The following is a 14,161-nucleotide window of genomic DNA, read 5'->3' as shown; positions in this document are numbered from 1 at the left end:
GACACCCCCAAAAATTGACCCCTCGCCCCCAGAGTCCAACTAGGCTAGCTTAGATATTGTAGGTACCAACTGAAACCAGGTTTAAATGATCAATCACACCATTGGGAATACAGAATTATCAATGGCAGACAAAATGTCCATTGCTGTGACCCTGCCAGACCCCCCAAAATAGGCCCTGGGGTACAGCTAGGCTAGCCTGGATATTGCAGGTACCAGCTGAAACCAAGTTTAAATGATCAAGCACACCATAGGGAATACAAAATTATCAATGGCAGACAAAATGTCCATTGCTGTGACCCTGCCAGACCCCCCCCCCCCAATAGGCCCTGGGGTACAGCTAGGCTAGCTTAGATATTGTAGGTACCAGCTGAAACCAGGTTTAAATGATCAATCACACCATCGGGAATACAGAATTATCAATGGCAGACAAAATGTCCATTGCTCTGACCCTGCCAGACCCCCCCCCCCCCCATAGGCCCTGGGTTACATCTTGGCTAGCCCAGATATTGTAGGTCGGATGTGGTCGTTAGATGTATACAAAACTACAAGTATCTGAGACAAACTAAAACATATATTTATTTCAAACATCTAGCTACATGATGGCACTGATGCAGGCAAGGTGATAAAAAAAGACATATTGAGAAGTATGATCTCATTAAGAGTTGTTCTTATATCTCACTTTCGCTGTCTGAGTCATCACTCCATTCTGGTCCAGAATCCGTGTCAATGTCAGTATCATCATCATACAAGTCTTCAGTTTGCCCGCCAGCGTCTTCATCAGTATTCTCAACTCCCTCACTCCTACGATCACCTCCAAAAAGGTTGTCAGGTTCTGCAGGCCCAGGATACCAATCAGGTGTGTAATATCCATGTTCATCCTTCCATCCGTACTGCAGTGGGTCCAAATCATGATCTGGTTGTGGAGAGTCCGCATTATCCCAGACAATAGACACATAATGTGCACGGCGAGTCTTATTTGACAGAGCTTTTCCACACGGTAGTAGTAGCGCACGGTCAACCTTTTTTACATTGGCCATTGGGTTTTCCTGAAATATCAGAATTGACAATGATAGATTTTGGTAGATGAACATTACATTTTTTCGATTGAGAAGGATACGGATATCCTTGGTACCCGGTTATACCGGTACTGACATACTCTTGAAGGGGAAAGGCCTCATATAAAAGGAGATTCGAAATGGTGGGGCTTTAAGGTTTATAGATCTGTAAACTTACTATTGTATTCTCCAATTATTTTCTGAAGAACATCTCACCTGATTAATTTTTCCTGTCATTTGAACCAGTTTGTTGTGCCTTGCTCGATTCACTTCCTTCACGTCCTTCATTCCATACAGGGAACACACATACTCCTCCGCTTTCTTTTGGCTTGGTTCTTCTCTGGATGACATACTGCTAAACAACTTGATCAAATTCCCATCGTTGTTGTTCTCAAGCAGCTCGTAGGGCTGTAAAACGACGACGTGAAATCACAGCCTGTGAAGGCGTGTAGGCCAGGCAGTGCAGCTGAAAGTCCGGCTTGTTTCAACTCTAAGGCATTGGCAATGCTTGTTATGTCAGTTTACCTGCGGCTGTTGCCTGAACCGCAGTCCATGATGATCGACTTCAGTGGTATCCCACTCATATTATATTCCGCCCAAGCATCCCCAAGATTATCACGATAACATCAGTGTCCGAGGCTCGAATGAGGAGACTACCAGTGACCGAGGCAGCATGGAATGCTATAAGGGTATCTGCTTCCTCATGGTTTCCTTGCAGTGAGTCTGGAGAGTTGACAGTCATCTTGCAGCTGGTTTGACTGAATACTATGCGAAGACAGTTACCCCCATACGAGACGAGAAGTGTCTTCTTTCCAAGGATGGCCCCGTACTGGTCCTTCTGCCACTCAATCATCAAGAATTTGGCCAGTTGATCCTTGAAAATGCCATTCTGCAGCAACTTCTGGCAACTCTGTTTGGGAGCTTGCTCGCTACCACTTATGATGAAAGGTTGATCTTCAACCCCACGTAATTTTCTTTCACTTTCTTCAAGGGAAGAAGGCAGATACTTGTCAAACAAGACATGAATTTCTTGTCCATGCGCAATGCTTGAGCAAACATGGCCCAACAGACCTCTTGCAAGATTCCCGTATGAGGATATGTTTCCAACAGCTGAAAGATATGAGTGAAGCAGCAGTCCACCATCAATCAATGTGGCATCAATGTGAGGCAGTGTTGTCATTCCGTCTTGCATCGACTCCAGCTTGTCCAAGAGCTTGCTTTTCGTGGTCTTGAGCAGTGAACCATCAGGTTGAGCAATGGCTAGTGGAAAATCGGTGATGGGGTAGCTAACAACATGTTCCAGGTCGAAGTTGGTCTCTTGAGAAATAACGACCAGCATCCGGATAAACTTGTCCCGTTGACTGTTGACTACTGGAATGGCTTTAGAACTAGCTGATCGTTTGGTCTTCGTGTTCTCACTCGCAAAGTTATTCACTTTTCTCCGCTTTATTGGCTTCAATAATCTGGAGCTATCCTCAACACACCTCCCTAAACTTCTTCTGCAGTCCATGACCGGTTAGCAAAGATTTTGTGAGGTACTCTTGGGTTGTAGCAGAGGCTCCCTTTCCTGTGGCAATGTTCAGCAGGATTGCAGACGTGGAGGCAGGTCCAGAGAATGGGTCACAGGATTCAGTCACTGCATCTAGAAAAACTTGAGCCTGACGGTTATCCTTCTTGATTCGACTTGGACGAAGCTGTGTTCTCGGTTGCTCTTCTGGTAGGAGTCCTGTCAGTCGCCTCAGCTCGGTTACAGACATTCCTCGTTGGGTGGAGGTAATGCACCAACGACGAATTGCACTGGTCGAATTCTGGAATCCAACAATTCCCTTCATCGGGGAAGCAGCATCCCTGTTAACGGTTTGCTCCAGTGTTAAGTCAATCGCTGAAAGAAAGTGAGACATAAGAACAACTCCTTATGAGATCATACTTCTCAATATGTCTTTTTTTATCACCTTGCCTGCATCAGTGCCATCATGTAGCTAGATGTTTGAAATAAATATGTGTTTTAGTTTGTCTCAGATACTTGTAGTTTTGTATACATCTAACGACCACATCCGACCTACAATATCTGGGTTAGCCAAGATGTAACCCAGGGCCTATGGGGGGGGGGGGTCTGGCAGGGTCATAGCAATGGACATTTTGTCTGCCGTTGATAATTTTGCATTCCCTATGGTGTGCTTGATCATTTAAACTTGGTTTCAGCTGGTACCTGCAATATCCGGGCTAGCCTAGTTGTACCTCAGGGCCTATTTAGGGGGTCTGGCAGGGTCAGAGCAATGGACATTTTGTCTGCCATTGATAATTCTGTATTCCCAATGGTGTGATTGATCATTTAAACCTGGTTTTAGCTGGTACCTACAATATCTAAGCTAGCCTAGCTGTACCCCAGGGCCTATTTGGGGGGGGGGTCTGGCAGGGTCACAGCAATGGACATTTTGTCTGCCATTGATAATTTTGTATTCCCTATGGTGTGCTTGATCATTTAAACTTGGTTTCAGCTGGTACCTGCAATATCCAGGCTAGCCTAGCTGTACCCCAGGGCCTATTTTGGGGGGTCTGGCAGGGTCACAGCAATGGACATTTTGTCTGCCATTGATAATTCTGTATTCCCAATGGTGTGATTGATCATTTAAACCTGGTTTCAGTTGGTACCTACAATATCTAAGCTAGCCTAGTTGGACTCTGGGGGCGAGGGGTCAATTTTTGGGGGTGTCTGGTACTGCTTGTGCAACGGACAATTTATCTGGAGTAACCTGTTTTACACACAGTGGACAGTGCTTAATCATTTGGCATTAATTTTACTTGGTATCTCGCTCATCTATGCTAGCCCATTTTTTTGGCCCTTTTTGGGGGGTCTGGCGGACCCTTAGCGACGCGAAAAATGTCTGTCTTTAGGACTTTTGATGTATGTTTAGTAGTAAGCACAGAGTGTTATTGGTTACAAGTGGTATCTCAGTCAACTATCTTGGGACCATTTTTAGGTCCTTTTGGGGGGGTCCCCAGACCCACATGCAACGGGTGGTACCCGGCAGACTGCCACATCTATTCATCTCAGATGACCCTTTACCCACTCCCACACTCAGATATTGGTACCTAGTTCAACTAACCCGAGGGCCCTGGGCTGCCGGTCTATTACGGGACATTTAGATACATTGTATGATGGGATATTTTCATTGATATTTATTTCCGTCCATGAGAGCAGGAGATACTCACTGCTGTACTTAGCCAGGATATGCAGAATCTGAATGTTTGGCTGTTGCAGTTGTCTGCTACACAGCTTTTTTTAAGGTCATGGTATGACCTTGAGAAGTTCACCTGATGTTTTGGTCCTGTCAGTCTTATCTCCCCTTGATTAGTCCCAGCCTCCTTGCATTATAGCATATTTCCTGAAATAGCACAGTGATGCTATTTTTAGTACAGTGCCATATGGGGCCCCCTCAGGTCATTGGAGGTCACAACAGATTTGCTGTGTTTATTTGGAATCTGGATAATCAGGTCATACTTGACTGTGTTATGGTACATGGTGTGGTGAGGTTGGAATTGCCTTGTGAACGGTGTGGGTTCTTCAAAGTTTTGTCATAGAGCCTGGAGTTGCAGGTGTTATAGCATCTTACCTGAATCCAATCACTACCTCAGAAACAGGCTACATTTAAAAAAGACAAGAAGGGACTTTTCATTTTAGAACATTATAATTTGAAGATAGTTATGGAAAAATTAGTAATGTGGTCATTGAATACATGTAGAGAGTGCATCTCGTCACTGAAATGACAGCAAGATGCTGGGAGCTGGTCTTAACGGACATCTTCAGGACATTTAGGGTGACCAGATTATAGTTGACCCCTTGTACCTGTCGGACTCGGGGAGGGGGTGAAGCCATCAAACCAGCTGCAAACAAAAGACTGCATGATCAAATACCATGCAATATTTTTGTTTGTTGAGCGTGAACTATATTTAAGCATGCTTTAAATTGGCTCTTCACTGCTGGCCTCTTCAGACTGGTGGGTTAGGTCAAATATTTGCCACATAGAACTATAGAATCCTAATAACTACATCATAGTTCATGTATACCAGTCATCATGAAAAGTTTAGACTACATTACTGATTTGACATGTTTGAATTCAAGGCCTACTGAATATATTGGCAGTGCATGAATATCGAGGGTATGTAGTAAAAATGGCCCAATTATTGCTTTAATTAGCCTTATTACTGCTTAGGGCAGCCAGTACCACCATTTATAATTGCCGTTACTCTGTGGCGTATGAAGATTTATAGCAGGAAATAAATTTTTATGTGCATTGATAGATTAATAGATAATCACTTTATGATCTCATTTTGACCAGACAGATAGTTCACCAGGACAGGACTTCGGAGCCAACCATTTTTGGCAATTTATCTGATTGGCCTGATTGGTGATAACTATCAGATTACAATGTATGCTAATAGGTCTGACCAAAACGATTTACAAAACAAGCTCATGCCGTATTTGATATTTTCATTTGAACCAATGAGGGAACTCTGGTTACAACTTCTTGTGCATGCATGGCCCTGACTTGTTGGCTATTCAATCATCCTCTTGGTATGGTAATATACCTCAACTGTGTCAATGCTAGTAGAGTACTAGCTAGTACTGACAACTGTGTAGATGCTATTTCGCTACTTGAAGCACCTGTTACACCTTGGCTACACAGGGGTCACTCAAATAGTGTCAAAACTGGTACTCATGTCCCAGAATCAGGTTTTCTTTGAGTGATCTGTAAAAATGTTACACTTAATTTAACTGAGAGGTTGTCTTTATTATCAAGTGCAATAGTTAAACTCATATTCGAAAAATCGAATATGAATATGAAGAATTTTGATGATTGTGTATGTCTTTTTGCTTCTGAATCTAAAATGATATATCTTTTTAAAATGGCCTTCTTCGTTTTCTCCAGAATGAAACTGAATTAGCTGCCCTCACCAGACGTATCCAGCTTCTGGAGGAAGAGCTTGATTCCACTAGCACCAGGCTACAGACAGCACAAGACATGTTGGATGAGGCGTCCAAGGCTGCCGATGAGAGCGAGAGGTGCGTATGAGTGAAATAGCTGGCCTGATTAAAATACCAAGTTGAAATAATTCCTATATTCCTAGCGTGGTATGAGTCTTTGCGAACTACAAGTATAACTATCAAAGCTGATCCAAAGGACTTTCACAGAAAAAAGATGCTTATGAGCCTTTTTTCCTACGCTGTCATAAAATATTGAAGTTGTGAGCTGAGCATTAATGCTAGCTCTAAGAACATGCTATCATCGTTTCCTTTGCTGAGCCGATACAGGGCAGTGCCTTCCTAGTCACACTATGGACAATACTAGTGTATTGATCAATCCAGGAAAGCATCATTTGGCCCCTGACCAGAAGACTTGTCATGATATCGAGTTGTTGCATTTGTTTAATGGTATACGCCTGTGTCTGTAACTCTCTTACTTTTCAGTCCTAGTTTTCCGCAGATTAATGAGAGATAACCCTGAAGATGCATTGCTGTCTAACTGGTTGCAAATTGGCAGATTTCAAGATATATAACAGCTGTTTTTGGTGATAGATAATTCAATGGGATCCTCCCTGATTTTCTTCTTTTGCAGAGATCTAGACTTTCCATATTTGCATGTCAGAATATCCTCGCTGCTCCTCCATCGTTTGGGCTACACAAAATCTAAACAATTGAAGATTGGATGATAACAATGCAAATTCTAATGACTGGTTGCAGATCTTGGCCACCTTGGCTGTGATGTATATTTCACTTTTGACTAGCATTGAATGAGTACGGTACCTAAAGTTTATTCATGTATTTTGTAACACGGAAGTGCAAACCATTTCTAGCAAAATCTATACTCTAATACATTGTTCTATGATAATCAATTAGCAAAGGTTAATGAATTTGTGTAGCCCTGTAATTCAAATCCCTCTCTCAATCAGTACAGTTTGGGTGCACTAACACGGAATGAAAAAGCTTTTAAATTGGATATATCGCAAAATCTTTTAAATGCATGTTTAACTCAGGTTACACTAGGTGTTAAAATACACATTATACGGGGGAATTTGTGTAGTACTACGGTCGACATGTGGAGCACCGTCACCGACTGATGAATGGAACTACTTGATAACTGCTCATTGTCGGGTTCATAGTGAGTTGAGGACCTGGATCAATGCATTTTCACAAGTTCACAAGTTAATAGATAGTGTGTGTCGATTATCAAAGTTGTGTCTGATTCACAATGCCATATTTGGTCAAAAAAGATTTGGCGGGTACTCGTGATTTGTAATGCTTGAGCTGCCCGTTTCAAATGAAATGGAGACAAGGGGGAGGAAATACGGTAGTGACGAGGTATGGTTTCTGTGACACAATAAAAGAAATAAAGACTCCTTATCATTGGGGAAGGGTGGGCGGGGGGGGGGGGTCTGTTCATTTGTTATGTTACTAACAAAATAAAAGCATGATCTAAGACACTGCAATGCCAAAAAGTCCTTTCAGAAGGTTAGAATATGTATGCTCATTCTCCCAGCTTCATCGTGATCAATCAAATATTACATTTATTGTCAGACTGACAACACACAGCTCAAGGGGCAAAATGTCAGCCCATCGCTGTCAAATGTAGACAAACCTTCGAGTTTTATGAATTCTTAGGCATGTATATTTTTATGGAAGGTCCTGCTGCAGCTTGGGTTGAGGGTAATGATATTATCATGTTTGTCCTGCATACTGAGAAAACTAAGCAAGATAAAAATGTACGATGTATAGAATGATTACTCTGGTGTCATCTGCTTGTATTTGCCTGAAATGAGCTCTTGGCCCTGGTGAGTAGGTTCAAGTAGGCCTATATCGGTACTCTCGGTCTTGCAAGCCACCTGCTTGGAATTTTAATTCTTAAGTGCCTGGATCCAGGTTGCCTATTTACACTACAGACTATTGATGATTTATTGAGCGGAGGGGGAATAATTAATTAACGAAAAGCTGTGTAGAATGTGGTTGAATGAAGAGAGTGATTCATTGGTCATTTTTGAGAAATTTGACTTTCGCTCTGCTCTGGACGTCTTCTCATGCTAAGCCCTCTTGTTAGCCATTTCACATATGTTTGAATTGAAAATAATCGACTCAGAAGAAGTAATTTGCGTAGATCCTATGCCTGCTTGTCAAGTTCAGTTTGGCTGGGTTGTAGGTAACTGCTGGATCATAAGTGTGAAGGGTATGATATATACTGATTGCAGTAGTTAATGTTCTGAGTCAGCAGAGGATTCACCTAAATCTGAGATATGGGTGTGTCTTCCGACTGACAGTAGAGATCATTATGTCATTTAAAACACCTACAAAGCAAATGACATTCCCAATCTCATTATTTTTAAGCCAGAGTCACATTTCTCTTTCTGATATGGGCTGTATTTTCCAGCTAGATTTATTGATTTTCTATTTATGGTGGCCTATCTATCAAATGCACCAGCATGTTGAGCAGTACTGCACCAGACGCTCCAGGAAATGGGCCATACACTGTTGGCTATGCTCATTATCCAACTGTTGCTGCATAATGATTGCACTACAGTTTGACTGTGGAATGTATCTGATATATATGATGTGACTTGTATTAAGCCTGTGCTTTGCTGCACCTAATGCTTTCAAGATTTCGTGTTGAAATTTCAAGACAGGCCAATATTACTGTCATCACAATAATGACTAATCGTAGCCATCCATTGGCCTTTAAATGTTGACCTTCAATCATTTAAACATTGGGGTTCATTGGGGCATTTTGTCCTTGACTGATGTATACTTACTCTGGTTTAGTTGGTTACTACAAATGGTAGTCACGATGTACTTGTAGAAATATTGAGGCCGAAGTGATTTTTAGGACAAGATAACCATCATTAGGTCCGGAATGTGGCTTAATTTGGTTGTCCTTCATGGAATCCTTTCATCGCATTGGGGATGACAAGCAGATGAATAAGCATATTTTGCCTATTGCCTAATATTTGCCTTTCTTTTCATTGAGGCCAATTGTTTACTGAATTCGTGGCAGCCAAGCCTGTCCTTATCCCTGCCTATGTGATTCCTTAATAAGGGTTAAGTACTATACTATGACCAGTGACTGAAACATTTGGCAAAAAACATAACTTAAATAAATCGCATCGTGTTTCCATGACAGTGTGATCTAAAAAAATGTAAGAGTTTACTCTCACTAAATATATGTGTCTCATGAGAAACCATCCAGGAGTGTGTGTCAACATTTATTAATGCCATCCCATCCGGATGGGCGTATGAAAGAGAATGTGCAAGTCTCTATACAAGAATCCTGGATTCATGCGTGCTGGCAATGAAAATCTATTCAGTTTCACGTGGTGGCCATTAGCGCTATACCCAGCCCATGCAGCCCATTGTTCGATTCCAGACGCGTACATGCTGTGTACATCTATTCCATACATCGAACATTTTCCTGCATACAATTGCAATGCATTGAAGTACATACTCATGTGGAGATAAAATGGTGAAAGCATCCATTGATGGTTAGATATAACGATACATGACAGCCGGTGATAAATTGATATCTATGGGCTGGACTAGGAATGTATCAAGTTCTCCAGAACATGGCTGTTCTCCTCTTGCATTTAACTGAAGTTCTTTGCTGTTAACCCTAAGTCTAGATAGCCACATGCATTCCTGGCGAAAAAGGTCAGTTGTGGTCCAGAATTGAGTAGGGAACATGGTAATCTGAACATGGCCTTATCACACAGCAAGTAGATCAGATATCTAATTAGATTTGTACATGATTGATAAGTTAGAAATGCTGCTGGGAAAAAATGTGTCCAGTCCTTGAATTCGTTTTCATGGCTGGATTTGGTGCCCACTTCTGACATGGAAGTCTGAGTCTTGTAATATCCTTCGGAACTAATGCTTAATTTAGGAGTTTACACATGACATGACCATCGGACATGGAAGTCGGAAAGGCGTGTCAGCTTGTGATATCCTTCGGAAATAATGCTTAATTTAGGAGTTTACACATGACATGACCAACTTGCCTTGCTAACTTGCACGGGTCAGGGGATAAAAAATGTGTCCAGTATATTGGGTGTTGGAAGTGATTTACTTTTGGAAGCGACATGTCGAGACGGGTTTAGAATTAGCCCAATATGACATTTCCTATTAGAGTAAGGCCTATAGATATGGGGTATGCACACAGGCCTGTGACCTGTAGGCCATACACAACTTGGGTGTTGGGGTGTAAAGTTGTTGATCCTGAGAAAAGTTTTTGAATGAATTTGAATAGTAATGTTGTTTCACAAAATAAGCCTATTATACGTGTGTGGTGATTTGCCAATGTGGTGTTGGAGGAATTCTGTGTTTGTTGAACAAAATGAGCAAAAATATCGGAGAGAATCGCCCCAAGTGGTGTATTTGTGTTGGCCACATCATCGGTGAACTGTGACTGGTGGAGTACAACATATTATTAGGGTCGCTTGAGTTGTAGTCAGATTGAGGGATGGGAAATTATCTTTTGAATAAAATCTAATGTGATCTCTTGAACTGAGAAGTACTGGCTAATTCATTCTAAATAACCTTGATATCCCCAATTGTTATTTCAAGGGGAAATCCATTAGCCTATTATTTTGAGTGCAGTGGGTTAATCAATCAAAACCCTCCTCACTATGATACATACTACTCACTGCTCAGGAGACATTTTAGAATTTAAGTTGAACCCTCAGTGTTGTGTCAATTTTGAAATACCAAAACTCGGACATGACGATGACAGAAATTGTAAAACAAGGCAGAATTCAGATTCCTCTGTCATCACTTGCATATAGCGAAATAGCACAGGGTAGTTTGGCAAAAAATGAAGTTGTAAGAAGTTGGTGGAGGGATCTTGTTTTAATTTCCTAGATTCCACATTATGTCTTGACTATGGTCGTCGACATCTGCACCAGAGAGACCTGGGTGTGCCTGGCAAGACCTAGTGAATGCCTACATTGAAAATGGTAGGTATCACCTTGCATCTTATTCATATTGCATGGTGTGTGATCCTTTCTTTGCCTTTTCTCCCCATACAGAGCTCGCAAAGTGCTAGAAAACAAGAGCAACTTGGACTATGAGAGGAACTGTGAACTAGAGAAACTGGCCAAATCCTACCACCAACAAGCATCAGAATGGGAAGTAAAATACGAAGAGGTAGGTGCATGCAGGTTTAATACAATAACAGGGCAGACCCTGGGGAAAATAATATGGTCTAATGATTCACTTTCGGTTACTTTCAGGCAGATGATGAGCAAGGCCCTCTGGAACCATGCAGGATGAGGAGGAAGTTGATTTTAACTCTTTCGCAGATCGGTGCAACAGCGGATTAAAAAACCCCTCTTTCTTTTAGGTTTCAGCAACTGCCTGTAAGATGGAGTGAGCTACGAGAGACGCAAGGGACCATGAGACCCTTGACTATGATTCGATTTTCTTTCTTAAAAAAACCTTATTGTGGCATTGTCATTAATGTTTCTTATGTGCCTTCCCTGTGTACAGAATCAGCAAAGTGCTAGAGGCCCGCACATTTGCCGATGAGGAGAGAATGAGCGTGCTAGAAGAACAAGTAAAAGAGTCCACGTTTTTGGCTACAGATGCTGATAGGAAATTTGACGAGGTGACGTCAGTTGTGCATAGCGCACTGTTTTGCATGCGCACGCGATTGAGTGTGTTGCAGTGTAGCTGTAGAATAAACGATTAGAGAATATCAAAAGCGGATCAACTACAATCCATTTTTGAGTATGGCCCGTTTGATCTCAGGTCAAGGAATTGGATTTTCCAATTTCGTTGATCTTGAATTGGCCAGTTCTGCTGACTGCATCTAATCTAACCATTCTTCATAAACTTCTGGTCATTTTCTCATTGATCGCCACTTACATTATCAAGTCCCTCGATGGAAAAAAATAACTCGGAAATGAACATTCGTTCTAACATGAAACTGCACTCCATTCAAACTTATCACTTCCTTTCTTCACATTCTCGATATAATACTCTTCTTCCCATAAACTTTATTCTATTTCCATTTCATCACTTCCAACTGAGACAAGATCATCACGGGCCAAAACATTATCTATTTGAGTCGGCATAAAGGTTATGGCTGATCAAAGAATGGCAAAATATTTTGTGCACAACTTCTGAAAATGTCTTTTAAATTCTTACCCACGCCAAGCTTGAACTTCAAATGTGATCACTCACCTTTAAAGATTTAAGTATGTTGACGATATGAAGTGGACTTTTGACTGACTTTGGTTTGAAAGAATACAAGTAATTTCATTGAATTTGTGTTAGTCCCTGGCACTTAGTATCATGTACTTGGATGGATTCTTTTTCTTTATTCATGAAAGCAATGATTGAAACATCTAATCCTTTCATAAAAAGATATCAACTGAAAACTACAAATGGTGCTATATTCATTTTTATGTGGGTTACATAGTATGGACTTACAGAGTGTCGTTTACCAGAACACTGCCTTTCATGCTGACCTAGTTTTGTGAATATCAGTTTGATTTGGAACTTTACATGGAATTTTCAAGTCCCAACCTAGATAACTTTTGGAACACAATAGAACTTAACGTACTAATTTTTGATAATATCTCTACACAGGAATGTTGGGAAGATAGCTTACTACTTGAAGAGGATATTCATACAAAAGCAGTGGTATTTGCGGAGAAATATATCTCAAATTGACATGTTTTCGAAAATTGTCCACGTACTTAATCAGCCATGACTTCACTTTGCCAGCAGAGGAAAAGTCCGATGACAGGCGCAAATATGAATTCAAACCTCTTTTAAAATGTCCAATTCTTCTATGTTCATTTACGCAGAATGAGAAAGGTTCTTGATCAGCGCTGTAATACAAGTGATGAAACTATCGATTCGCTAGAGGCACACTTGAAAGAGACGACCACCTTGGCAACTGAGGGAGATCGCAAATACGAAGAGGTGATATATGGCATGGCCCAAACATGCAACCCCGTCTATTTTCTGACGTTATCACCCAAACCAAAGCCATACGATTTTGTTGGTCCTCAATGATTGAGATGCACCTCAGATTAAACTCTTTGTAATACCTTTGTCTGTGCCATTTTTATGTCGATGGAATCTTCCCTGTCCTACTAGTCTAATTTTCAAGTGTTTGTGGTCTTGAGAAGACAAACGTGCCCCTCCTGCACTATATTTGAACCACAAAACTACTACATGTTCAATCATTAGTTCTAACCAAATGATCCCGAACTTCTCATTTCAACCTAGAACTTGTATTAGACACCCAATATGGGCTTTGGTGAACCTCAACCTTATTTGTGTTACCTTTGTCTGCCACATGGCCTATTGGTAAACCTTTATTACCCGTTTTCAACTTGATATAGACCTAAAACCACATGTCTCTGATTGTCAGACTGCTATGCCATACATGTACCTTTAATCCATGACTCAAAATTGACCCTAAACGTATATCGTGTCCCCTTTTAAAAGACCACTTTTAATTTTGTCTTGTTTCTTTTCACTGTTAAAGCTACTCAACCTTTTACAACCCAAATCAAGGAGAAACTATAAATTTCATCAAATTTCCCATTACTGTACTCTTTATAGTCAACTTAATCCTCTTTCTTCCCACAACTCATTGTCAAAAAGCTATCTTTCATTTCATCTTTTCTCTCATACTTGTGATGTATTATCCATCCTTTCATACTCGAGAATCCTATTATCTATCTCATTTGTACCTGGAAGTCATCTGTTTGTTCAGTATAAACTGCATGAGAAAATTTTACCTTTGTCTCAATAATAACAATAACGATGACATCACAAATGACATCGAATATCAATATTATAGAAAATATAGATCAGACAAGCAAGCAAAGCTCATCCATTATTGCTGGTACATGTACTTGTAGAGCAGCCTGTAGCTGCCTCATGTAATGGAGATGTACTGGGGCAACTTGATGGTCGTCTGAATAGATGAGTTGTCATAACTTTCAAATTGCTCTGGAATTGTACGTGCACAGGGTTTATATATGTGTTTACGAATTGGTAATTTGTTCGGGGATGCGGGCTTGTTGAAGGACATACGTGTAGTGTATAT

At 41.0% G+C, this 14,161-nt stretch overlaps 2 protein-coding genes across 15 annotated transcripts in view; one reads left to right on the top strand and one right to left on the bottom strand.

Annotated features, from left to right (window-relative positions):
• LOC135482699 (tropomyosin-like) overlaps positions 1-14,161 on the top strand; it is a 45,522-nt gene that overhangs the window by 11,242 nt on the left and 20,119 nt on the right. For 8 of the 14 annotated variants that reach the window (XM_064762975.1, XM_064762972.1, XM_064762970.1 and 5 more), the window contains 2 exons: positions 5,987-6,120; positions 11,581-11,698. In XM_064762975.1, the coding sequence (XP_064619045.1) occupies positions 5,987-6,120; positions 11,581-11,698 (252 nt within the window). Of the gene's footprint in view, positions 1-5,986; positions 6,121-11,120; positions 11,239-11,580; positions 11,699-12,905; positions 13,024-14,161 lie in introns of all 14 variants that reach the window. The other 6 variants (XM_064762976.1, XM_064762973.1, XM_064762971.1 and 3 more) reach the window with 2 other exon arrangements.
• On the bottom strand, positions 669-1,548 carry LOC135483818 (uncharacterized). The gene is made up of 2 exons (XM_064764867.1): positions 1,272-1,548; positions 669-1,046 (listed from the first exon to the last, which is right to left on the bottom strand). Exons 1-2 carry the CDS (start codon positions 1,404-1,406, stop codon positions 669-671), a joined length of 513 nt encoding a protein of 170 aa, XP_064620937.1. The 5' UTR covers positions 1,407-1,548.

Source organism: Lineus longissimus, chromosome 2, assembly GCF_910592395.1.
Source record: "Lineus longissimus chromosome 2, tnLinLong1.2, whole genome shotgun sequence".
Lineage (NCBI taxonomy): Eukaryota > Metazoa > Nemertea > Pilidiophora > Heteronemertea > Lineidae > Lineus > Lineus longissimus.
The sequence above is the reverse complement of the archived record's forward strand: the minus strand, read 5'-3'. Positions and strand labels throughout refer to the sequence as shown.